The sequence below is a fragment of the Sesamum indicum genome, linkage group LG2, assembly GCF_000512975.1.
Source record: "Sesamum indicum cultivar Zhongzhi No. 13 linkage group LG2, S_indicum_v1.0, whole genome shotgun sequence".
Lineage (NCBI taxonomy): Eukaryota > Viridiplantae > Streptophyta > Magnoliopsida > Lamiales > Pedaliaceae > Sesamum > Sesamum indicum.
The window spans coordinates 6246818-6273356 of record NC_026146.1 but is presented as its reverse complement, the minus strand read 5'-3'; the positions used below and the strand labels follow the sequence as shown (position 1 = coordinate 6273356).

The 26539-nt window shown below is 38.0% G+C and overlaps 3 protein-coding genes across 3 annotated transcripts; all 3 read left to right on the top strand.

Annotated features, from left to right (window-relative positions):
• On the top strand, positions 3434 to 6121 carry LOC105155481 (subtilisin-like protease SBT1.9). The gene has a single exon (XM_011071359.2). The coding sequence runs from the start codon at positions 3510 to 3512 to the stop codon at positions 5853 to 5855; it is 2346 nt and encodes a 781-aa protein (XP_011069661.1). The 5' UTR covers positions 3434 to 3509; the 3' UTR covers positions 5856 to 6121.
• LOC105155480 (subtilisin-like protease SBT1.9) lies at positions 8981 to 11635 on the top strand. Its single transcript, XM_011071358.2, has one exon. The coding sequence runs from the start codon at positions 9223 to 9225 to the stop codon at positions 11509 to 11511; it is 2289 nt and encodes a 762-aa protein (XP_011069660.1). The 5' UTR covers positions 8981 to 9222; the 3' UTR covers positions 11512 to 11635.
• LOC105155478 (subtilisin-like protease SBT1.9) lies at positions 22918 to 25404 on the top strand. Its single transcript, XM_011071357.2, has one exon. It carries the CDS (start codon positions 22972 to 22974, stop codon positions 25234 to 25236), a length of 2265 nt encoding a protein of 754 aa, XP_011069659.1. The 5' UTR covers positions 22918 to 22971; the 3' UTR covers positions 25237 to 25404.

Here is a 26539-nt window from a genome sequence, read left to right as displayed (position 1 = left end):
AACTATGATGTTGTTCTTGTTTTTAATATTTATATAAAGTTAATTATATATAATTATGCAACTCTGCTCGAGGGAATCTCGTGGGCCTCTGTAGCTGCAGCGGGGACTGTTGATCGGTGGTTCGCTGGTACGTTGACGTTCGGGAACGGTAAAACAATCATTGGATGGACTCTGTTTCCTGCAAGAAATAAAGTCAGAGACTTCCCTGTTGTTTACAGTGTGACGTTATCTGCCTGCAACTCAACAAAATTACTGGCAGAAGCCCCTCATAGCAGCATCATTATATGCAACATAACTGATAACCATTATAGTTTCTCGTCCCTGATGAAAGATTCGGCAGGAACATCTATCCCAGGAGTCATCATCATTTCTGAAGATCCACGTATATTAGAGAAGTACACCTCCTTTATTCACCCTGCAGTCGTAATTACGCCCTCACAGGCACGACAGGTGATTGATTGCGTGTCAAATAGTGATACACCAACAGCAGCCATTGATTTCCAGCAAACAGTTCTTGGGATGGAACCGAGAGCTGCTCCGGCCCTGTCAAACTTCTCGTGGAGAGGCCCTAGTCAGAGCTATCCAGGAATCTTGAAACCTGACATAATGGCACCAGGAGTTTTGATCTTAGCAGCATACAGTCCTTACCCTTCCCGAGCAAGTATGGGGAACAACATGCACTTGCCAAGCGACTATAATCTCATTTCCGGCACATCAATGGCTTGCCCTCATATCTCTGGAATTGCTGCTCTTCTAAAAGCTGCCCATCCGGAGTGGAGCCCTGCAGCTATTCAATCTGCCATGATGACCACTGCAAATGCACGCGATAACACTAATCAACCCTTCAAGGATATGGGCTTTAATTATCAGGTGGCCACTCCTTTAGGCATTGGAGCAGGGCAAGTTGATCCAAACCATGCACTCGATCCGGGCCTCATTTACAATGCCACCATTCAAGACTACGTCAGTCTTGTTTGTTCCATGAATTACACACGACTGCACAAACTCAAACCATCATAAGATCAAGCTACAACTGCTTCGCTCCATCCTCTGACTTGAACTACCCGTCTTTTATTGTTCTGTATGAAACTCAAGAAACAAGAACCACGTCAATGAGCAAATTCAGGCGTACACTCACAAATGTAGGGAATGGGCCGACTGCATACAAAGTCAAGGTGGAAGAGCCAAATGGTTCCACTATCTCCGTTTCACCACAGACTTTAATGTTCCGAAGGAAATACGAGAAGCAGAGCTATTCGTTACATGATTAGTAGTGAGTTTGTCGTCGCTCCTGGTTCAATCACTTGGATAGAAGAGAATGGCAAGCACACAGTGAGGAGTCCCATTCTGGTGTCTGCTCACTAACATTGACTAGATTCTACAATAGTACTCTGACTATCTCCAGGGATCATTCTTCTAAATGCCCACGACTTTGAGCTAATTCTGTCAACATCATAATCTGAGCAACCAATTCTTTAAACTCGATGTCAAAGTTCAAATAAATCCTCCTGATGTGATTCGTGCTAGTAAGTACATGAAAACAAGTTTGTTTACTTCCATAAAATATCCTGCGGCCGTATTTTGGAAACGTTGGCAGAAAAAAATAGATCAACTCGGCTAGCATGTGCAACTGCTGCAAGTTATATACACTTGGAAACAACAAGGGATGAACAAAAACGCAGTAACTTGTCCCTCAGCTTCAGGTACATGGTGTTCTGAAGCAGCCTGGCTGACTGGTCCGAAGTTCTTATGGAATCGTCATGTTCCAAATAAGATGGAAGTATTTTGCTGGAAGGCCTGTCGAAATGTTGACAAATCTAGCTAGTAAAAGAATGGAGGTCTCTAATCTCTGTCGCATTTGGAGTCGGTTGAATCAGATGGTTTTCTGGTCTTCGTTGCTCATTATTCTAAATACTATTCATTTTACATTTTATTGTGCCTAATGATTTAATATTTTTAATATTTAAAAATGACTTCAATAAATTAATCACATAGAAATAGTATTTGCCTATTTATTTATATATTTTAATTGGATATATTTATCATTAGTGTCCAAGTAGTTTAGAGGAATTGGAATTTAGGACTCTTAAAAAGTCTTCTTTTGATAAAATTTTATCTTCTAGAACTAATTTTGATTTATTATTTAAAAAATTACTCAAGCAAGGATATAAAAGTCCTTTCACAATAGGAACAAAACACATGAGAGATTTATATTTTTATATATAGACATAGATATAGATATAGATATATATGCCAATAAGGTCTAGCTCAATTTGAACCCGCTATATGGTAGGATGTTGTTCTACTATAATCGAGTTATTTCAAATTATATGATACTTGTAATGGAGTTATCAACTATCAGTAGTTCATACCTTCGTATAAAAAATATATATATATATATAAGTGCACTATATATATTTGTCAAAAAATCGAGAACAATCAAGAATGACTTAAATTAGGTTGTGCACACAAAGCAAGTGAAAGAAAGTAATTATATTAAGGGTAAATTACAATCAGCTTTCTTGAGATTTGGCATAGTTACAAATATCCCTAATTGTTCGAAAAATTACCAACAACTCCCTAATTTTAACGACCATCTAACAATTAGCCACATTCATTAGGTTTTCATCCATTTTTTATAGTGAATTGAACAAAATGCACTTGTTGATTAAAAATTAAAATTTTATTTATTTTAAAAAAATTATTTTTTTTATGGATTAAGTGGATTGTTTTTTATAATTTTAAAAGAATTTTCATCCATCCCGTTCGATTTTTTTATAAGTTTTTATTTTTTAAAGAAAATAAAAAAATACAGTAAGGACAAAGTTGACAATTCCATACTTCCATCTAAGGTTACATAATTTTATCAAACATTAGGACGGTATTTATAATCTTTCATATAATAAGAAAGTATTTATAATTATACAAAACGTGTTATTGTAATTTACCCTTATATTAAAGAAAGAATCATAAAAGAGAGTGCAAAATTATCCCTCACCAACGAGATTGTAGTAATATTTGATTGTCGGCCAGAATTTTCAGACATGCCCTAACAGTTGTGACTTGCAATATATCTCAGGAGCTGTTGAACATCATAATGTGTAGAGGTCACATAGTGTGGTACGCTTGTGGACCTGAGGTCCCATTAAAATGCATGTATCTACCTATCTGCCCAACTGTTGCCTATTAATCAATTATTCAAATGTTTTATTCCGTCGCCAATTGCTTTGGAAAGGAAAGTTCTTATTGAGAGTAACGAATCATATAGCAAGTTTAATATATTTATCAGAGTGATTTATCTCTCGTTTTGAACTACACCAACAACAAATATAGTACCGGTTTTATATAATTGGTTGTCGTTTTTTTTTACACACACCCAACACACTCGTGCACCTAACCGGATTTAATTCTCGGCCACATATGAAGAAGATAAGGTGTCATAATTGAGCAGAAGTTGAGGAAGAAAGTCTCGAAATTCCAGACGCCAATGCTTTCTTTGGGTTGAAAGAATGAATCATCTTATGATCTTTCTCTCCTCTTTCTATTCACATACATGGAAAAAAATGCAGTTGCTTCAGTTATTGGCTCAGATTCTGGTTTCTTTGTTTCTGTTGGCTGATCATGTTCCTCATGCTTCAGCTGAAAGAAGTACGTATATTGTACATATGGACAAATCTTTCATGCCTTTGGCATTTTCTAGCCACCATTACTGGTATTCTTCCGTGCTTCAATCTGCAAAATCAGTAGCTCAGACATCACTTGATCGAGACAACCTGGAACCGAAGCTCGTCTATACTTATGACAATGCCTTTCATGGATTCAGTGCAGTCATGTCCAAACCGGAACTGGAAGCCGTGCAGAAGTCTCCAGGGTTCCTGTCAGCTTACCCTGACGGGGTTGTAATACCAGACACCACCCACACCTATAAATTCCTCTCGTTGAATACAGCAACAGGGCTCTGGCCAGCATCTCAGTACGGAAAAGATGTGATCATCGGAGTTGTTGATACTGGAGTGTTGCCCGAGAGCCTGAGTTTTAAAGATGATGGTATGACTGCAATTCCAGCAAGGTGGAGGGGAATTTGCCAGGAAGGTGAAGGATTCAATTCGTCATTGTGCAACAAGAAGCTGATTGGAGTTAGGTACTTCAATGAGGGAGTCCGAGCGGCGAATCCTGGAGTTAAGATTTTTCCGAACTCTGCCAGGGACGAAACTGGTCACGGCACGCATGTTGCGGCCACAGCTGCTGGAAACTATGTTGACGGTGTCTCGTTTTTCGGCTATGCACCTGGAACGGCCAGAGGGGTTGCCCCGCGAGCTTGTCTGGCAGTATATAAGGTACTCTGGCTTGAAGGAAGCTTTGAGTCTGATGCACTAGCAGGTATTGATCAGGCTGTGGCCGACGGAGTTGATATACTGTCGATTTCTCTAAGTTATCGCAGGAGAGATTTGTATGAGAATCCCATTGCAATAGCCGGGTTTGGTGCCAGAGAAAAGGGAATCCTTGTTTCTGTCTCGGCTGGGAATCGCGGCCCGGGGTTTGCAACTCTGCTCGAGGGCATCCCGTGGGCCTTCGTAGTTGCAGCAGGGACTGTTGATCGGTGGTTCGCTGGCACTTTGACGCTCGGGAACGGTAAAACAATCACTGGATGGGCTATGTTGCCTGCAAAAGCGATAGTCAGAGACTTCCCTATTGTTTACAACGAGACGTTATCTGCCTGCAACTCAACAGAATTACTGGCAGAAGCCCCTCATAGCAGTATTATTATATGCAACCTAACTGATCATCTTAGTTTCTTGTTTCTGATGAATGATTTAGCAACAACATATATCCCAGGAGTCATCGCCATTTCTGAAGATCCAAGTATATTAGAGACTTCCACCAACTTTCGTCACCCTGCAGTCGTAATTACGCCCTCAGAAGCACGAGAGGTGATTGATTACGCAACAAATAGCGATACACCAACAGCATCCATTGATTTCCAGCAAACAGTTCTTGGGACAGAACCGAGAGCTGCTCCGGCCCTGGCAAGTTTTTCATCCAGAGGCCCCGGCCAGGGCTATCCTGGAATCTTGAAACCAGACATAATGGCACCTGGAGTTTTGGTCTTAGCAGCACACAGTCCTTACTCTTCCCGAGCGAGTATCGGGACCAACATACAGCTGTCAAGCGACTATAATCTCTTGTCCGGCACATCAATGGCTTGCCCTCATATCTCTGGAATTGCTGCTCTTCTAAAAGCTGCTCATCCCGAGTGGAGCCCTGCGGCTATCCAATCTGCCATGATGACCACTGCAAATCCACTCGATAACGCTAATCAACCGATCAAGGATATGGGCTTTGGCTATCAGGTGGCCACTCCTTTAGGCATTGGAGCAGGGCAAGTTGATCCAAACCGTGCGCTCGATCCAGGCCTCATTTACGATGCCACCATGCAGGACTACGTCGATCTTGTTTGTTCCATGAATTTCACAACTGCACAAACTCAAACCATCCTAAGATCAAGCTACAACTGCTCCACTCCATCCTCTGACTTAAACTACCCATCTTTTATTGTTCTGTATGAAACTCAAGAAACAACAACAACGTCAACAAGGAAATTCAGGCGTACACTCACAAATGTAGGGAACGGACCGGCTGCATACAAAGTCAAGGTGGAAGAACCAAATGGTTCCACTATCGCCGTTTCACCCCAGACTTTAATGTTCACAAGGAAAGACGAGAAGCAGAGCTATTCATTGACTATTCGTTACACGATTAGCAGTGAGTTTGTCCTCGCTCCTGGTTCAATCACTTGGATAGAAGAGAATGGCAACCACACAGTGAGGAGTCCCATTGTGGTGTCTACTCACTAATAATGACTAGTTTCTTCAGTAGAACTCTGAATATCTCCAGGGATCACTCTTCTAAATGCTCATGTCTGTGAGCTAATTCTGTCAGCATCATCATCTGACCAGCCAATTCTTCCAACTCTATAATGTTTAGTCAATAATAATTATCATATGAGGAAAAGAATTGTGTGAACTATGTCAAAGTTCAAACAAATCCTTCTGATGTGATTAGTCCTGTGGCAGTGTTTTGGGAATCTTGGCAGGAAAAAAATAGATCAACTTTGCTAGCATGTGCACCTGATTTGAACTAGAATTTTTCGTACAACTGAAATTATAAACACATTTAAACAACTAGGGACGAGCAAACTTGCAGCAACTTGTCGTCATCTATATTTATATATCTATATATCTTTTATTATGAGTCACTTAAAAAGCTTTTTTTCTTTTTTTAGATTAAATTAATCTTGTAATATTATTTTAAGTATAAAAATATAAAATAATATACTTATTAATTCTTATTAATTATTTTTCACATTTTTCATATTTATTCTTGTTAATTACTTTCACATTATTCATATTTATTTCTATTAATTACTTTTCACATTATACTTATTTACTCATATCATTTTTTTTTGTATATTATGCTCATAAATAATGTGTGTTGAAGCCATCAAAAATATTATCCTACTAAAAACTTGTGAAAGTAATGAATAGGGTTGAATTCATAGAAATTTGTTTCAAATTGATTCCTATTTTAGAGTAGAAGTGAAGATAAAAGGGGCGGTTTTGATTAAAATCTAAGTTTAAAATTAATTAGAATAAAAGAGTATTTAAAAGAGAAGTAAATATGAGAGAAATATTCCAGCAAAAGACAGGACGATGTTCAATTCAACGGTTGATCATAGATGCAAAGATGACAATTATTCATAATAGATAAATTAGTTATAGTCATTGGTACGACCTAACAACCTCATTTTTTTTTTACCTTATCCATAGTTAAGAAATGTCCGTTGACTAAATCCCTATTAGTAAACAATAATAAATGGGAACGTACTCAATGTTTAATTTACCAACAGTATTAAGAACTAGAAAGGCCCAATTCTTCCAATAAAATTCCTACGAGGATTTATTTAAATTAGATTGTGCATTCCCCACAACATAATCGAAAACTACTGCATAATCAATTATATTGCGTTACCACTAGTTTAATTGATTAGGTAAATATTTTTGACAATTAGCAATTGACCCTATCATTCATAAATCAGATTATTCGTAATAAGAGCACATAGAATAACATAAATACCAACACGAATGATAGTAGAAAGTACAAAATTAGATATCGCAACTCATAGGGGTTACGCATTCACCGAGTCTTTATTCGAAATTAGAGAATTTAACTAGACATGCCTATAGAAGAACACATAAAAAGAAAAGAGGAAAGTATTATAAAAACGCAGATATCCAAGATCCAAAGGTTCAAAGATGTCTCTAATGTCAATTACATCACGTAGATATACTAACTATTTATCTAATTACTGAAAAAGGTAAATTTCTAATTGAACTAAAAGACTAAAGGAATTAAAACTGTTGTCTTTAAGAAGTTTCTCCAACAATTATAGTCCGCAACCATCAAAATGTATCTCAATCAGCTTCAAATCTTTTCAGAAATCAAGTTTTGAACCTTCCTTTTGCAGCCACATTCCTACGCCTAACTCATCCTTCTAATTCGTCAAGTTTTAATTTTTGACTTCTTTTTCCCTTTTTCACTTCATCAATCCATTATAAGCTAATACTGCAAATTAGGAGCATTTTGACACAAAAAAAAGCAAAATACCACTTGAAATTATAGTAAAATGCACTCATATCAATAAATAATACGCATACTAGATCAGACTACCTTTATGATAACAAGAAAAATGACTAGAAAACAAAAACGTGAAAATTGAAAGGTTATCGTTGAAAAATTTTCCAGCATAGATATAAACAGGAATTAATTAAACCACTTGGCATATTATAATAGGTCAAAAGATAAATAAAATTATTTAAATGAATTGTCATGTAAAACAAGCATTTTGAGGAGTAACATAGGTTAAAAGATAAAAATGAGAATCAATTATAATTACTTATCATGTAAACTGAACACTTTTTGTACTAAGATAGACTAAAATGTCATTTGAGCATTTGAGGTGTAATTATTGGGTACATTAAATGATTTTTTTTATCATCTCTAATATAATAAAATAAAATATTAGTACACAAGATTGATCTTTTCAACAATGTACGAAAAAATTGCTCCTTGTAAAAATATCAAAATGTGTAACATCACCAAGAAGAAAAAAAGGACACGCAACCATAGATAAACGTCGTTTATTCTATTATAGAAAGTGTAAATGATTCCAATAATCTTCTAATTTTTTTATATATTACATGCTATATTTTTATTAATATAGTTACTAATAATATTGTAATAGGTACTGTAAAAATAATTATTAATTAGGTTATTCAATAAATTATGACATAGATATAAGAATTACCAACTTGGCACATATTAAAATATAAATAAACCATAATTGACCAATCATATTTATTACAATTATTCTTACTTTATTTTATTTTGTAATATTATATAGTCACCATAAATTTATCCAAGGTCTTTTAAAATTCAAATAAACTGATTTTCTTAAAAACAAAGTAACTAATAATTATTAAGCTAATGTATGTTTAGTGTATCATTTAATAAAAAGAATTTACTTAATGTATGTTTAGTACAATTTCTTTCACTTTGATCATAGTAATTAGCCATAACAAATTCATATTTGGTGTCAATTATTTTTTTTATAATGAGTAATAGCGTCATACGTGAAAGAATGGGTATGGTCCAAAACCCGACGAGAACGCAACGAAAACATAAAAATAAGCCTATTTTAAATTCTAAACCTGGAAGGGAACTAGTTACCATCTAATTCTCTTTCTACCTAATTTTGCACTCCTTAATTAGAATTAATTGCTTCCTGTACTCCTCGTGACAATTATGATGCTATTCTGGTAAACAAATTACAATTTGCTTTTCCTTCTTTCTGCATAGCAGCCAACTTTCTGATGATCAATTTATTAAGAATTTGGCCCAACAGCAGAAATTCCGCGCAGCATTCGTCCGTCGCTTGCAATGGCTGCCCTACCAATATCAAGGATGCTTCAAAAAAGTCTTGTTTAATGAATTGAAAATGTTGCACCATGTGAATTTTATTCCTGCAGTCACTAAAATATTCAAAAGAAAAACAGACACTTAGGAAGATGAGTATGGGTTATTAAAGAAAGCTGCCCCTTCTCACTATATGATATAGTAAATTCAGACCAGATCTTATCCTATGCTACCAAATTTCAGAGGAGAATGGTGCTGGTTAAGGCAGTTCCTCTAGTTTTGTTCTCATGGTTTCTCTTGGCTCATCATGCTTCGGCACAAAGATCAACTTATATTGTCCATATGGACAAGTCTTCCATGCCCAAGGCCTTTTCCGGTGGCCACCATTGGTACTCTAGTATCTTGGGATCCATCAAATCGGTCGGTCTCAAGTCATCGGATGGGGACCAGCCCGGTCCGAAGCTGGTCCATAGCTATGACAATGCGTTTCATGGATTCAGTGCAGTGATGTCGAAGGATGAGCTTGAATCCTTGAGGAAATCACCCGGTCTCCTCTCGGCTCATGTTGACCGGCCCGTCACACCTGACACCACTCATACATACAAATTTCTTGGGCTGAACACTGCCTCCGGAATATGGCCAGCATCTCAATATGGGAAAGATGTGATTATTGGTGTCGTTGACTCTGGTATCTGGCCGGAAAGTCCAAGCTTCAGGGATGAAGGAATGACTGAAGTTCCAGCAAGGTGGAGGGGGGCTTGTGTGGTGGGCCAAGATTTCAATTCATCATTGTGTAATAAGAAAATTATTGGAGCTAGATGGTTCAATCAGGGGGTTCTAGCAGCCAATCCTGATGGTACAATTAGTATGAACTCCACAAGAGATACCTATGGTCATGGCACACACGTCGCTTCCATTGCGGCTGGGAATTATGTCAAGGATGTTTCCTTCTTTGGCTATGCTCCAGGGACAGCAAGAGGGGTAGCTCCTCATGCTAGGCTGGCCATATACAAAGTCCTTTGGGATGAAGGAGGCTACGAGTCTGATGCACTTGCAGGTATTGATCAGGCGGTTGCTGATGGCGTTGATGTCTTATCGATCTCTTTAAGTTACCAAACAATTGATTTGTATGAGAATCCTATTGCAATTGCTGCATTTGGTGCAATGGAGAAAGGCATCCTTGTTTCTGTTTCGGCAGGAAATCGTGGTCCAAATTTTGGAACTTTACTCGAGGGAATCCCTTGGGCAGTGATAGCAGCATCAGGAACAGTTGATCGCTGGTTTGCTGGGATCTTGATGCTGGGGAACGGTTTGACTATCACGGGCTGGACCATGTTTCCTGCAAGGGCAACAATCAGAAACTTGCCTCTCTATTACAATAAGACCTTATCAGCTTGCAGTTCAGCTGAACTATTGGCAGAAGCTCCCTCTGCTATCATCATTTGCATCCAATCTTTTGATACTGCAGAATTCTCTGATCAAATCAGCTATGTTTCTCAATCAAATGCCCTGGCAGCTATTTTTATTTCTGAAGATACTAGTATAATTCGATCCACATCTTTTCCTTATCCTGGTGTTGTAATTACCCCCAAAGAAGGAAAACGTGTGATCAGGTATGCCTCAAATAGCTCCGAACCAACAGCAAGCATCAACTTCCAGCAGACAATCCTGGGGAAGGAGCCAAGACCTGCTCCAGCTGTATCTGAATCGTCATCAAGGGGTCCAGCACGAAGCTATCCAGGCATTTTGAAGCCCGACATAATGGCACCTGGTGTATTAATATTAGCCGCCTATAATCCATACACGAGTGTAGCAAATATCGGTTCCAACATACAATTGTCTAGTGACTACAATCTAGAGTCAGGCACATCAATGGCTTGTCCACATATCTCTGGAGTTGCTGCACTCCTGAAAGCTGCGCATCCTGAGTGGAGTCCTGCTGCTATTCGGTCAGCCATGATGACCACTGCAAATCCAATCGATAACACTCAGAAACCCATCAAAGACATGGGGCATCGTTATGACATTGCCACACCGTTGGACATGGGAGCAGGACAAGTTGATCCAAATCGTGCACTTGATCCAGGACTTATATATGATGTCACTGCTCAAGACTATGTAAATCTGGTATGTGCCCTGAATTATACTCGTGAACAAACTCAATCTATCATAAGATCAACCTACAACTGCTCGAGCCCATCCACTGATCTTAATTACCCAGCATTCGTTGCACTATATGACCCACTACAAGAAAGAACTACTCTAACCCAGAAATTCCAAAGAACTGTCACAAACGTTGGGAACGGTGCTGCTACATACAAAGTAAAGGTGAAAAGGCCAAAGGATTCTGTGATCACAGTATCCCCAGAGAAATTAGTCTTTCAGAAGAAAAATGAGAAGCAAAGATTCTCTTTAACCATACGCTATAAGAGTTACGATGAGTATGTCATCAATCATGGATCGATCACTTGGGTGGAAGAGAATGGCAAGCACAACGTGAGGAGTCCTATTGTGGTGACCCCGCCAGAGCCCTCATAATTCCTTCAGCAATCAATGGCTCCATCAAATCATTGCTTGAGATTTTACTGCATGTAATTCACCAAACTTTGTCAAATCTATTGAAGCTTTTTCTCTAATAAATCTGCCACAAGAACACAAAAAACACGAGCAGCTGCAATCATTTCCATCCCTGTAAGTTAGATTCCTCGTCACAATTGTTCCCTGTGGAAGTCTTGATGCCCAAAAGCCTTTATGCTGCACAATCCAACTATGCTGTAACCATCAACCAAAAGTACATAGACCAGAAAACATTATATACAACGAAACAGGATTTCCAACACCTTTTAAGTGTTTTTCCTTTCTACTCCTACAGATTATGTTGAAAATCTTTACAAGATATTAATATTAAACAATTATCTTTTTTAAAAGTTTAAACTTTTAGATGATACGGTTGTTTAGCATCCTATCAGAGCACGACCATACAAGCCAAACAAGAGATTTTGGTCCCAAATCTCGTTGCATCCATTCATATATAAAAAAAGAAAAATGTTTTGCACGCAGAGTTTGCACGTGATACTAAATGATGAGGTGGTCGTTTAACATATTCAAACTTTCTTTCACCATGTCCATTTCGTATTACACAGACACAAACACAATCACAATTATACACACAAGTGACCATGTACAAAGATTAATCCAAAACTTTGAAAGATAATCAATGAAATACCAAGCAAAACAACTACTGAGTATTTTAGGCATCATGGACTGATTGTTGGTTTATGAAATTGGTTTATGGTATAGAGCACTACTCCATCATGAGATGGATAACAAGTGTCAATTGTCATTAAGCAGTGTAATTAGATATTGTTACTGTGAATTGTGATGAATTTTAAGCTGACAATCCACTCAGTCTCCTCAATATTAAGTGCTCCTTGTCAGGATTTTTAGACTTGTTGGTATTTTGATGTTGCTGTCAGAACCATTTTAATCTGAGTGTATTTCTGTATTGAACGCTGTTCAAGATATTATCTCCTTCAAGATTGAAATATGAGTGTTGTATTCTTGCATTGCCAGGTATCTAGAGATATAAATCATTCTCAGGCCTTTTAGTCCAATTTTCAGCTTGATAAAAATGGTTTTGCGGACATGGATTATGTCAATGTTTGATTGTCAAATGACTACATGTCCACATGTGGTAATTGGGTTGCAAGTTTTTAGCTGCTAAACTATTCCATTATATCTTTGAAGGTTCAGTTTTCACAATCAGTACATGTTCAGTCACTGGTGTTTTCCATTTGTACATTGTTGTGACATTGTTGTCTATGTGATCCAGTTCGATTCTATGCGACCTTGATCAACGACTGCGATCTAAGTCGCGTCACCTCCCCAGATCTGAGATGGGGCCTGAGGATAAAACAGGAAAGTTAAGCTAGTCGGGTTCGTCCCCGACGACGACCCTGCTTAAGTTAAGTGGTGATCGAAGGAAAATAATACGATCTCAATATGCGATTTAAGATAATGGGTCTGAAAGTACCTCTTCTCAATATAGCTTGGGTATTTATAGGACTTAAACGGGTCCCACTACCCGACACGTGTCGTTTCCCGAACTATTCATGCGTTGATTAAGCATTGTCCTATGGCTCCACCTATTCGGGTCGGATCCGAACAACTTGGCCCGGCTGCCAGCACCATGACCCGAAGCGACCAGCGACCTCTGATGAAATGCCCATTTTGCCCTTAACGAAAGATTGTCCTTCTATAATTTGGCAATAAAATCCTCATCACTACGGAAATCTTCTTTTCTTTTCTGGTAACTCTTTCTTTTGCTGATTCTTTCTCTTCTATATTAGTATATTTCTGAATAATACCTCATATTGCTCGTTACTCTTTCTTGTGCAATGAAAATTTCTGTCATACACCCTATAAAGAAAATAATAGATACGTATTTCATATTTATAAATATTAGCTTAAACTCAAGAGTTTTATGAGTAGTTTTCCATGTGAATTTTGTTTATGGTTTTCAAGATTTATAATTATATATTTTATTTGTAAATATTAATAAGGTATGTCTCTTAGTGATATGGTTTTCATATGATTCACTGCATTTTCACGTAATAACCAATGAATCTTAATTCTAACAACTTACTTTTAAAATTAAAAATTTCTATAAGTTCATCAAAATGCTCTCTTTGAGTTTGGCATTAATTTTTAATTGGCAATAGAGTTGCACTTATGTTTTGAAAGTTATATATTGTAATTTGAAAAGGAAAACAACTCCTCCTTAACAATTAATTTGTTGAATTGACATAGCTCTTTTGTTTTAAGAGAAGCTTTTGAGGTTAAATTCCATTATTAATTACAAAAATAATAATGATAAACCACATAGAAAGATAGAGAATTCTCATAATTATAAGTTTAAGAAATAATTTTTTATTTACTCGTTTATGTCACTTGTTTGCTTGGATAAATTTTTGTTTCAAGATATTAACTGTTTTACGACAAATCTTTCCAGCTACCTCTAGTGAGTTTAAAAGCAAACATTCTCTCAAAATATTACAAAGAGTTGGGACCTTGATGTTGCTGATGTCCTCGAGCGCTTTCCTTTTATAATACTACCTTGCCTATGCTTTTGATGTTGTCCATGTATGGTTTCCAGTTTAGTTTTCCGTTGTTTGCCACTGGAAAGTTTGAAACTATATACATAAAAATTTTCACTCGAATCTTTACCCTGATGTCAGAGTCTGAGACACACGAGACTTAAACTAACCATTGAGCTTATACCAAGTTGCAACACAAATTACGTACATTTTAAGTGTAATTATTTACTTAGTTTGGAATAATTGACAATCCATGGATCATATTTTGACCATAACCAATACGTTTCAAGTAATTTTACATTATTATTTTCTTTAATCTTTCATGCTCATTTTATGTATATAATTTTTTCATAAACTCTTTATGTACCATACAGGCAATTTAATCAAGTTGTATAAGAACAAAGTAAACCCACGAAATCACGACTTCTTTTCTAAAAATATTTTACCAAAACAAAGCCCTCTTCCATATAAAAAAAAAAAGCAACATCGACTAAGTAATTTTATTCAACTTATTTTTATTTCTTCCTCTTTACTGATCCCAACTCGTCATCCTTAGCCTACCATCGGCACAAAGGGTTCGGCCAAAACTCTGTAATGGTCATCATGGAAAACATAGACGCGATTGCAGCAGTGATCCGTCAGCCGTCCCTGATTTTGGCGCATGAAAACGACAGTCACCAACGGGTTGTCATACTCGATTATGATTCTGGCTTGAGTGCGATCCATGCCGACTACGTCAGGCCATATGGATTTGTACCCTATTTATGTTCAAAATTCATATCTAATAATCAGAAAGAACAACACAACTCTGATACAAACAACAGTTAGGAGAATGTATTTTTTGAGTTACAAACTACAACGAATATTATACCTTTGGAGCACCCAGAACTTGCACAAGGAGGATAAGGCAGTCTTTGAGCCATTTGCTATGGTTTTGGTTTGTTGTGTGGGTGAAGATGCCACCCAATTAGAGGTATTTATACACATATATTAGGGTATGTGCTGGAGAAAATTTATCATCTCCTTCCTAATTACAAGAAGATTCTGTGTATTTTCACATAGAAATTCTACAAACGTATATGGAATTGAAGTATTTATGGCAATTGAATCTTGTCTTATCAATCAAGGAATTAAATGCCGATAATTTGGTAATTCTGAATGATGAAGGGTCAATCAATTCGCACAATTTGGTTGATTAGAAAAAGTAACTTAAATAAAAGCGTTTTTCCAATTGAATGCCAACTTAATGACCACATTGTAACTTAAAGTAGGCCTAATTAATCACCATTTTGCCTTTTTAAAAAAACGTATAGTACCAATTGTTTTTTTCCTATACGATCAGGCCCAACATGTTTGTGAGAATAAAATTAAGCCTTTATAAATTCATACATTTCTCTGACTGCCTTATTTCTGGGTATTCAAATCCTCGATATTTTCAAGTAGTGTGGTTGGAGAAAGTCCGTAAAACCGAAAATTTGGAATACTCCTGGAACAAGGCGAGAAAAAATTCACTATAAGAATTATAACATTTGACTATGGTTAATTGTCATGGTTAATAACAAATAGTCGAAGCAAATAGTAATTTACCATTGCCGCGGAACGGTTGTTAACTGTGGTTTTTGCGAAGGTGGCTAAAATATTTGTCATGGCTCTCAGTCATGGCAAATAATTTTTTTCATGATGGGAAGTTAGTTTTTTCAATCAATTTTGTTTAACCGTAGTTAATAATAATTATTTACCATGGTTTTTAGCAATAACCATTAATATTGTAGTCATCAGTAACTTTTTTTCTAGTGTATGGATTTATGCAGGCTTAATCTTATTTTCGAAAGTATGTTGGGCCTGATCATGAGCTTAGAAAAAAGATAGTTTGACTATATCTTTTCTTTGAAAAGGGTAAAATGATCATTAATTAGGCCTAAGGATCGAAACTGTAAATATTTTAAAAGTTGAAGGATTAAAATAAAATTTTAATATATTTAAAAAATAAAAATAAATTAGTAGCAATATACGAGGACCAAAACTATAATTATCCTGAGTTTTTGTTTAAATTTGAGTTTAATTTTGTTCCACATGATCCCTTTTTATTTTTCTTTCTTAATTTCAATCTTATATGCTAATGTCACAACTCTTGTCTTGTAATTGTTTTGATTCTTTTCATCTTTCATTTAATCTGTAATCCATAACAATTATAGCTATTAGATGGCTTTAGATGGCCTATACAACAATAATTAGCTTAGAAATGCCCAAGTTAAAATATCAATTCAAGGAACTTAGAAAATACAAATTATCTTATGATATTCCTTTAGTTATATGCAATATTTAGTTTTAATGTAATTTTATCTTTAAATATAATGATAATTTAGGAATACTTTTAATCATTAATTCAAATAAAACAGTAAAATAAAAATAATAAATATTGAAATCAGCATCAAGATAATTGTACTAAAAAATGCAAATTTAAAGTCTAAATTTATTGGTACAATTGGAGCTTCGTGGCAAAAGGTGATGATTTATGTGGTTGCTTTTACTATGAATTTGCCGTTGTAATGAAATCTACTTTTTTGTAGTAAATATTTATGTGATGGATACAACTGGACAACCATAGCAAAAGGCGGTGATTTTTGTCATTGTTTTCGCTACGAAAACAATATCGTAACAAATGTTAATTTTCTATAGCAAATACTGGTTCGCTACGAATTTTGTCCGTAGCGAAGCATTTGCTACGCCAATCTTCCCTACGACAAAAACTCGTAGCGAAAAAGTTTTTATTATGAATTTTGGCCTTTTACTACGATTTTTGCACAATAGCTAAAAATATTTTTTCTTATAGTCAAAAGTCATTAAGTACATCAGGGATACAGCGGTCAAACAGGGGAAAATTGTAACATCGTTAGTGCAAGTGTTAAAAAGGGCATGTGAGCTAACTAAAATAAAACAGGATGGGGTTTTTAGCCTATTTTGAAAATAGGAGGGTATTTTTTGCTGACCTTGTAAAACACAGAGGAGTTTTATGCATTTTGTCCAGAATTTTTTAAAATTTTAGGTTTCGAATTATCTGATATTTTTAAATTAAATCATCGGGTCGGGTCGGTAGGACAGCCCTACCCGATCCGTGCAGGACGGTTTTTTTTTTTTTAAAATAAAATATGTTTAAAACAGAGTGTTTGAGGTTTAGTTTTTCTACTTTGAAGTTATTAGTGGCATGTCAATATCCATGCCCTGGCCCATGATTTTACCAAATGGAGCTCCTACCCGACTCATACATCGGGCCATTTTGCTAATGGAGCTATCATAATCGGGCGATCATACATCTGGCTGCTAATGGTATAGATTTCGGAAATAGCTATACTTATTTTTGTACCTATAAATACATATATACCAACATTTACTATTGTTTGATTAAAACGAATGCCCTATTTTTTTAGTATTGTTTACTTTTAGAAAATTATAAATAAAACACATACTACATTATTTTTATTGAAAGGAAGAACGAGAAATTCATCGGTGTTATGTTTGGATTGAAAATTTTAAATTCAAAATAAAAGAATTATCAGATTAATATGAATAAATTCACGCCATAAAACATTACAAGTCTTTAAATTTTCATTTTGAACTATATTATGTCGTATTGTGATGGACTTCAAATCCATTTAAGATGGAGTCATTTGAAATCTTTACATCAAACGTCTTCTCTTGTCACGCAGCGGAATATATTTTTCGCCCGTGCGGCGTCTCAGGTTTCACCCAACCTTCGACCAGCTTTCGCACATCTCAGAGTTTACCGACTGCTCGTCGCGTGTCTTCGACACTGAAGCTCGCTAGCACGACATCTGAACGCATCCCAGCGCGGCACCGCGTGCCCTTGCGCTCGCCTATCCAAAATGCCCATGTTCGCCGAGGCTCTCGGCCCGCACGCCTTAGCGTCTCTTAGCGGCCGACCCCGACTAGCTAGTCTGCCGCCATGCGTTTCGCCCACAATCTCGGAACCCGCCGACGCATCCCTCGATAGCAAGGAGCATCCTCGCTCCGCCTCGGCATTACGGCGCTCCGCATGCGCCCGTAACGCCCATCTCATGTCCAACACACACTCGGGGCATCCTTGGCGCACGCCTTCGTCGTGGCCGTCTTCTATGCCTCGCCCGAGTAGAACCGCACCTTAAGTCCGAGGCCCACATGATATGCCAACATCCTGCCTTGATCCCGCATGGCATGCCCGACATGCCTTCTTGCCTTTCGGCGTGGCTACATAATTTGCCCACAGTGCGGCGTCGCCCCACGACCGCTTATCTTGGCCAACGGACCCCCATGGACGGCTAGAACCCGATAGCGCGTGCCATGAGTTGGATCACGAGGTCTTGGAGTGCTTGCCTCGATCACCCATTCACACGAGAGGTGTTGCCCCAAATATCTCGCAGCCCGCGGAGCAACCTTGCACGTCACATGGAACCTCTCGGCCGCATTTGTGCCCAACGTAGGCCGTCCTGGCCCTACGCTGCCCGTTCGGTTCCCATGCCTTTCGGGGACTCTAAACACTCCTTTGAGATGCCTAGAGCCGGCCCTTGGAGGCCCCCAACATGCCCCCAAGAGATGCTCATTTAGTGCCGACGTTGCCTACCGCAACTGCCGTCGTGCACGGGGAGGGCCGGCTGGGGCTCACCGCATCATACCCCCCTTATAATAGGCTTAAGAAAGTTTTTCCTATTTCCAGCAGTAGACATTGAAAGGGGTTGAGGAGCGCACCTTTTTCGTATCTCCCTCAACCGATGTCCAAATCACGTGCCGCTTGAACCGTAGTGTAGCCTACGACTTCTACATCATAACTCTTGAATTTCAGCCCCATCCGATCATCCATCGCTGAGGAATTGCCCACGCAATATTCTGAAATTACAGTCTCGCCACTGCACTGGCAGACTCTGAAGATCGTCGTCGTTTCCTACCCAAACGGAACCGTCTACCTCTGAAACATATTGGAGGTGTTCCCAACACTCCAAGGATCTCGCCATAGAAACAGTTTTGCAAATCTCCAAAGATAAAGCACTCTGCTTCACACATTTCTCTCCTGCTCGCACGCAGGGTGGCGCCTGATCGTCGCGCTTATATCTCCTTGCCCAAACGTCCTCGGAATGACTTCATACTTGGCGGATAGCATCCCCACACATCAAGGTCATACTTGGCGGATAGCATCCCCACACATCAAGGAAGTTCCCATACGAACAGTTTTGCAATCCCCAATCATTAAGAGTCTCTGCTCGAAGGCTGTTTGCGCACCTGCATGCCGGCTGGCATCCCCTAGCCGCCCGCACGTCCTCCGCAAGTCACTGCCGGCCGTCTTGCCCAAGGAGCGGCCAGTGACATTCTCCCCCACTCGATCCGTTGACGTCCTCGTCAACACATACACGAAGGATTGAGGTGTATGCGGTGCCCAATACTCTCTCTCAGTATCGCGCGACACCAGACCGTCCTCCTGCTCTTTCGAGCACTTCGGTCGTGAAGTGCCTCTTCAACACCCCATGTGGTCTCCCCACAAACGGTGCCTCTGCCGCACCTGATATGATCATCTCAACGCAAGTGGAAGTCCGTATACTCGTCGACACCCTCTTCCCAAATCTGTGCTAAGCTCCCCCACAAAACATAGTGCCCCAAACGCACTCAATTCATCACGAAAACTCAAAGCGGAAGTCTGTGCCTCTCTCTGCACTCTCTTCCCAAAGTGACGGGTAGCTCTCCACAATCGTGCCTCAATGCACTGCATTTCTCATTGTCTGCTCAAGTTGGAAGTCTGTGTACTCCTCTACACTCTCTTCCCCATTGTAGCCCACGTTGGAAGTCTGTGCCTCTCTCTGCACTCTCTTCCCAATTGTAGCTCAACCGATTATTTGCCCCCACAAATAGTGTCTGAATACACCCAATGCCGGAAGTCTGTACACACATTCTATACTCTCTTCACAACTTTTCACACGGGTGGGTAGCAAACTGTGCTTCAAGTCCCGTCAAGTGCGCCTCTGAAATCTCCAATGCTCCTCAAGACAGTGCCTCCAATACACTCGAATTGATCTGGAACGAAAGGAATGTCTGATGTTCCTCAAGACAGTGCCTCATATACACTCGAATTGATCTGGAACGACTGAAGTGTGGAGTCTGTGCGCACGCTTCGCACTCTCTACCCCACTCGAGGTGTTGCCGCCCTCGGCAAACACGCAAACCCGCCTCTGCGGTAGACTACACTCAAACCAACTTAAAAGCACATCATGGGCCGCCTGCCCAATTGTCGGAACCACGCCGCTAGTGGACCGAATACCTGATCTGCTAGCACTGTGAATTACCTTATACCTACGCAGTAGGAAGGATATGGAGCACCTACTTCTACTGGTCGTCTGCTCTCTCGAGGTCGTCCTTCGCTAGGTAGAAAAAGGACATTACGGGATATCTCCAAAATTCGATGTACTTCTTCAAGTATAGGACACATCTCATGTTTGCCGAATCTAAAAACCATCGCCTTTGCATCCTAACACTTCACTGCGGCTATGATCAGATCCCAGTGTTGGTTCACTTTTTACTTTAACGACCATCTAACAATTAGCCCAAACCATTATATTTCCATTCATTTTTATGATGAACTGATCAAACTGCCCTTGTGGATTAAAAATTATAATTTTATTTATTTTTTTAAAAAAATATATTTTTTACAGACTAAGTGGATAATTTATTTAAAAATTTTCATCCATCCCCTTCGATTTTTTTATAAGTTTTAAATTTTTTTTAAAAAACTAAAAAAATACAGTAAGCACAAAGTTGATAATCTCATACATCCATCCAAGAATTTACATGATTTCATCAAACATTAAGCCCCGTATTTGTGTTTTTTCAAATAACAAGGGGATATTTGTAATTATGCTAAACCTCAATCGCTGTCATTGTAATTTACCCTAAAAAATAAAATGAAATGAATTTAGTTAAAATGAGATATTTTTTTTTTTGTTAGTATGTAATTGACATGAGATGAATGTATAATTATGATAGGTGAGGTTACACGTATAATGTAGGGATGTTCGAAAAAATCGTCGGATCATTACAACTTATTAGCCCACCCAAATCGCCGACAATTGACAGGTTAAGAATGGATTGAGTTGGTTCTGAATTAGTAAAAAAAGATCATATTTTAATAATTATATATATATTTAGTTAAACAGCATAAACCGCATTCGAAATTAGTAAATTGGGTTTGAGATATTTTGTGTTTATTTATTTATTAATTTTAGATGACCAAACAAACCCGTAACCTAGTCCGATGAGATGAGATGGAAAGTTTCCCAGAAAGAGGCACAGCTCTAACTTCTATGATTCTTTCATTCACAGGTAGCTAGACATCAGCCCTTGATCGTATAGAATATCTTCTGTTCTTTTTTTTCTTTAATAAATAAAATATTCGATATACATCATATTACAAACTTAAATTATTTAAAATTAAAAAATGATTAGTGTGTTATATTTCTAGCATCCTCCAATCATCGATATTATATAACTAAATTGTTGAAAATAATTTTACAATATTAAAATATATATTTATATTATTATAAAAAAGAAAGGTCTTTTGCAGTTACAAACGACGGTTGATGACATAGCTGTAATAATTTCTAAATATGACAATTATATTTTTTATTAGATAATTTTAAAAATTAATTGCAATTATTTTTTCGTACAAAATTGACTCTAGGCCATTTTAAAATCATTACACCAACTCTTTTGTTGTGTCAATAATAATTTAAATTGCTTATAAAATACTTTTAAATACAAAAAAATATTTATTATATTTAAGAAAATTTTAAGCCCATTACTGTATTTTACAGAACGAGATGATAATTAACACCACTAAAGTCGGACAAAATTTTTTATTCCAAATTATATTATATATTTTACTTAATTTAATACGTACTCACCCCTTCTGCCATCATATATTTTATTTAAAAAAAAATTGACATACATAACAAATAAATATTAAATAAAATAAAAAATACAATACAATTTAAAATCGAAAATTCAATCACCATAATACGTGGAAAAGAAGTTATAATAGTGTTGTGGACCACAAGATATTTAAATTTTGTGCAAGTTTTGGAGTTTTTATGTGGCCATTGCTACATATCATATTTCCATCCTCTATTCTGCTTTTAGATTCCCTGATCTCTTCCACCATTATTAAACTCCATGATTGGTGGTGGGGAATCCCATAGCTCATCACACCACCTATGCCTTGCAACCCAATTTTATCCCTTGTACGTACAACTTGTTTCATTTATATTCATTATTCATAACTCTTTTTAGTAAAATAATTGCACGTAAACTAGCCTACCTAATCCTAGTATTTTATTAAGTATAAAATAGGAAAAAATTGCAATTTCGGCCCTCTGTGAATTTATTTTGATAATTTTATTGTGTACGTAATGTAAAATTTTGGCGCTTTGAGAATAAAAGCGACTGAAACTTGCTAAAAAAGCTGGAAAAGAGCGATACATTATGGAGGTCTGTTGAATTTCTATGTATTGTTAAAAGCGAACGAGTGATATTTCAATATTTTAAGCTTGAAAGAAAGGATATTTTGAGAATTTCGACACGAGTGTAATAGATAATTATAGTAACTCTCCGAGAATCATTGTAATTAGACCCTATTTATACAAAGTAGAGTCTGCCATAATATTGAAAGAAGTTCGTAGGAGGTTTCCAACTTAATGGACAAAATTAGGGGGTCCATAGTGTGTGTCTGTGTGTGTGATTATGTGTGTAATAACAAATGGACAAAGTGAAAGACAAGTTGAAGTTTCCCATGCCTTCCCTGTGCTATATATAAGAGCGATGTCTTATTATTAGAGTATGCTCTAACTCCCCATTTCATTGCAAAAACATGACAATTCTCAACATTTTGTGTCTGTGTTTGTGTTTTCTCGCCATCACTGTTCCACAGTTGATGTCAACTTCCACAGACTCTGACACTTACATTGTCCACATGGACTTAACTGCCATGCCCAAAGCTTTCTCCAGCCACCGCACCTGGTACTCGACCACACTTTCCTCCGTTTCTAACAGCAACAAGGCCACCACTACTTCTAATCTTGTCTATGCCTACACCACTGCCATCAATGGTTTTAGTGCAGTTCTTTCATCTAGTGAACTCGACGCCATCAAGAATTCGGCGGGGTATGTCTCTTCAATTAGAGACACGACGGTTAAAGTCGACACGACTCAGTCGTACCGATTCCTCGGCCTAAATTCTGACAATGGGGCATGGCCAGCTTCTGATTACGGTAAGGACGTTATCGTTGGTGTGGTGGACACGGGAGTTTGGCCCGAGAGCAGAAGCTTCAACGATGATGGAATGACCGAAATTCCAGCACGATGGAGAGGGGAGTGTGAGAGTGGCACCCAATTCAACACCTCTTTGTGCAACAAGAAGCTCATCGGAGCACGTTATTTCAACAAAGGGCTACTTGCCAAGAATCCTAACTTGACTATTTCCATGAACTCTGCCCGTGACACAGATGGACACGGAACTCACACGTCCTCCACTGCTGCCGGGAGCTATGTTGAGGGTGCATCATTTTTTGGCTACGCCTCAGGGACTGCTAGAGGAATGGCTCCAAATGCTCGTGTCGCAATGTATAAGGCGTTGTGGGACGAAGGGGCTTATCTGTCTGATGTTCTTGCTGCTATAGATCAGGCAATCCTAGACGGCGTTGATGTCTTATCCTTATCATTAGGCATTGATGGCCTTGCTTTGTATGCTGATCCTATTGCTGTAGCAGCATTTGCAGCCATGGAGAAGGGCATTTTTGTCTCCACTTCGTCGGGGAACGAGGGGCCATTCCTTGAGACGTTGCACAACGGGACGCCTTGGGTTCTTAATGTTGCTGCTGGTACAATTGACAGGGAATTTCAAGGGACTTTATCTCTGGGCAATGGAGCTTCAGCCACAGGCTTGTCCCTCTACCCTGGAAACTCCTCTTCATCCGAATTCCCAATAGTTTATGTTGGCGCCTGCGAAAATGAGGACTCACTGAAGAAAGTGGGACACAAAATCGTCGTCTGCCTGGACTCGAATGACACATTGAGTGAACAACTTTATTATGTTCGCAATGCCAACGTTCTTGGTGGTGTCTTCATATCAAACAACACAGACTTAACGTTCTACATCCAAACTACATTTCCAGCCATATTTTTCACACTCGAGGAAGGCCAGAAAATTCAAGACTACATCAAAAGCGACTCCAAGCCTAAAGCCAGCTTTAAGTTCCAAGAAACAGGCCTTGCCACAAAGCCAGCCCCAAAATTGGCAAGCTACAGCTCAAGAGGACCATCACAGAGCTGTCCGTTCGTCCTAAAGCCCGACATTACGGCTCCTGGGGACCTAATTCTTGCTTCTTGGCCTTCAAACTCTCCTGTAACGGATATCAGTTCAGGACAACTTTACAACAACTTCAACCTTGTATCAGGAACATCAATGTCGTGCCCACACGCTGCTGGCGTGGCTGCCCTCCTGAAAGGGGCACACCCTGATTGGAGTCCAGCAGCCATCCGATCAGCCATGATGACCACCGCCAATGTGTTGGACAACACGAAGAGTCCCATTAAAGATAGCGGATCAAATAACAAACCAGCCACTCCTCTAGCCATGGGAGCCGGCCATATTGATCCAAACAAGGCATTAGACCCCGGACTTATCTATGATGCAAGTTCAGAAGATTACATCAATCTCCTATGTGCATTGAACTTCACTGCAAAACAGATACAGACAATCACCAGGTCAACTTCTTACGACTGCAAGAATCCATCACTCGACCTGAACTACCCCTCCTTCATCGCTTACTTCAACACAAACGACACCAATTCCACCAGCACGACAGTGAAAGAATTTCAGAGAACTGTCACTAACATCGGAGATGAAAATTCAATTTACATCGCGAAGTTGACAGCATTGGATGGACTGAAAGTTAGTGTTTCGCCCGGCAGGTTGGAGTTCAGCAAGAAATACGAGAAGAAAAGCTACAAACTGCGAATTGAAGGTCCAGGACTTATGAGAGATGGGCTGATTCATGGTTCCTTGACCTGGATTGATTCCAGTGGAAAATACAGCGTGAGAAGTCCCATAGTTGCTACAAATTTAATTCCCTGAAACATTTCCAGGCACTGATACCTTGACTGATTAACTTGTTTATCTTCATATGTGATTAATAAATTGTTTAGTAATTTGATTTTCTTTAATTTCTTGGACATTGTACGTAGTTTGTCTGAATATCTGAATTTCTTGAATTTCAGTGATTGTCAGTGTTCGTTCATATGATGCAAAATCCTTAAAAACAATTAAATTATGTTCGAGTTGGAGAGGACATAAAGTGATGACAATGGGAAGATGGGGACGTTTTACCATAGAAATGGATTGTGCTTTCTTATGAGACCCTTTTGGTTTCCAGTACTTCAAGAAATTGGGAATCTTGCTCAACAAATTCGGAAAAGATTAATAATGTGCATGAGACCATGATATCATCTTATCATTACAAGTAAGATTAAATGAAGTTCAAAATTTTGCTGCCCTTGCATTGTTTGTCCTTTTCATATATACATCCATAATATGTTTACGTGTAATTATCCAATTCGTTTGTAATTAATATGAAACGTGTAATAATATCATTGGTTTCCTGAGTGAGGGGCTTGGTATTGAGACACTCTTTTTTAACAAAGGGTGCTAAACAATTTGCAACTACATGGGACGCCTAAAATAATTTTAAGCTCCCTGAGATCAATACCATCAGCTCCCTAAACGAGCAATTTGGAACTCACTCATGGTCTCGTTTTTACAACGTGTGTCAAATGATGCGGCACGCATAATTGATGTCTTGTTTTTTAGGAAAATCGTCCGCTTAAACTCTCTAACCTTAATTATTTTTGTATAAGTAAATTAAATATGTCGTGAATTTAGCTTATTGCGGAGAATTCATGCATAACTTTAAGGTTATGGATTTAAATCTCATAAGTTTGTAGAATATTATAATAGTTTACAAAGAAATATTCTTCTATTTAAAAAATAAAAAATCATGCATAATGATAAATTTGTATGGGGGCCATTTGGGCTAAAATCCAAATGCATGTGATTGCTCAAGAATGTGAGTTGAGCAGTCATGTCTGTATCTCTGCAATTGGAGTCATTCTGGTATTCGTTTTTGCTCCTCCATATCTTTACATTTCTTGCTAAGTAAATATTGTACTCTTATCTGTCACCTTATCCATCAATCGGACCCTCAATTACACTATATTTCCTAAACCCATTATTAAAGAATCTGCATGCACAAACTATTCTTGGATATTTGTTATTTGACAGGTATTTTTTAGATTATTTTTCAGCAATGATTTGTATAATTCTTATCTACTTCTTAATAAAATAATAAAAAAAAATTGATGAAGTGCAAGAAACTAATAAT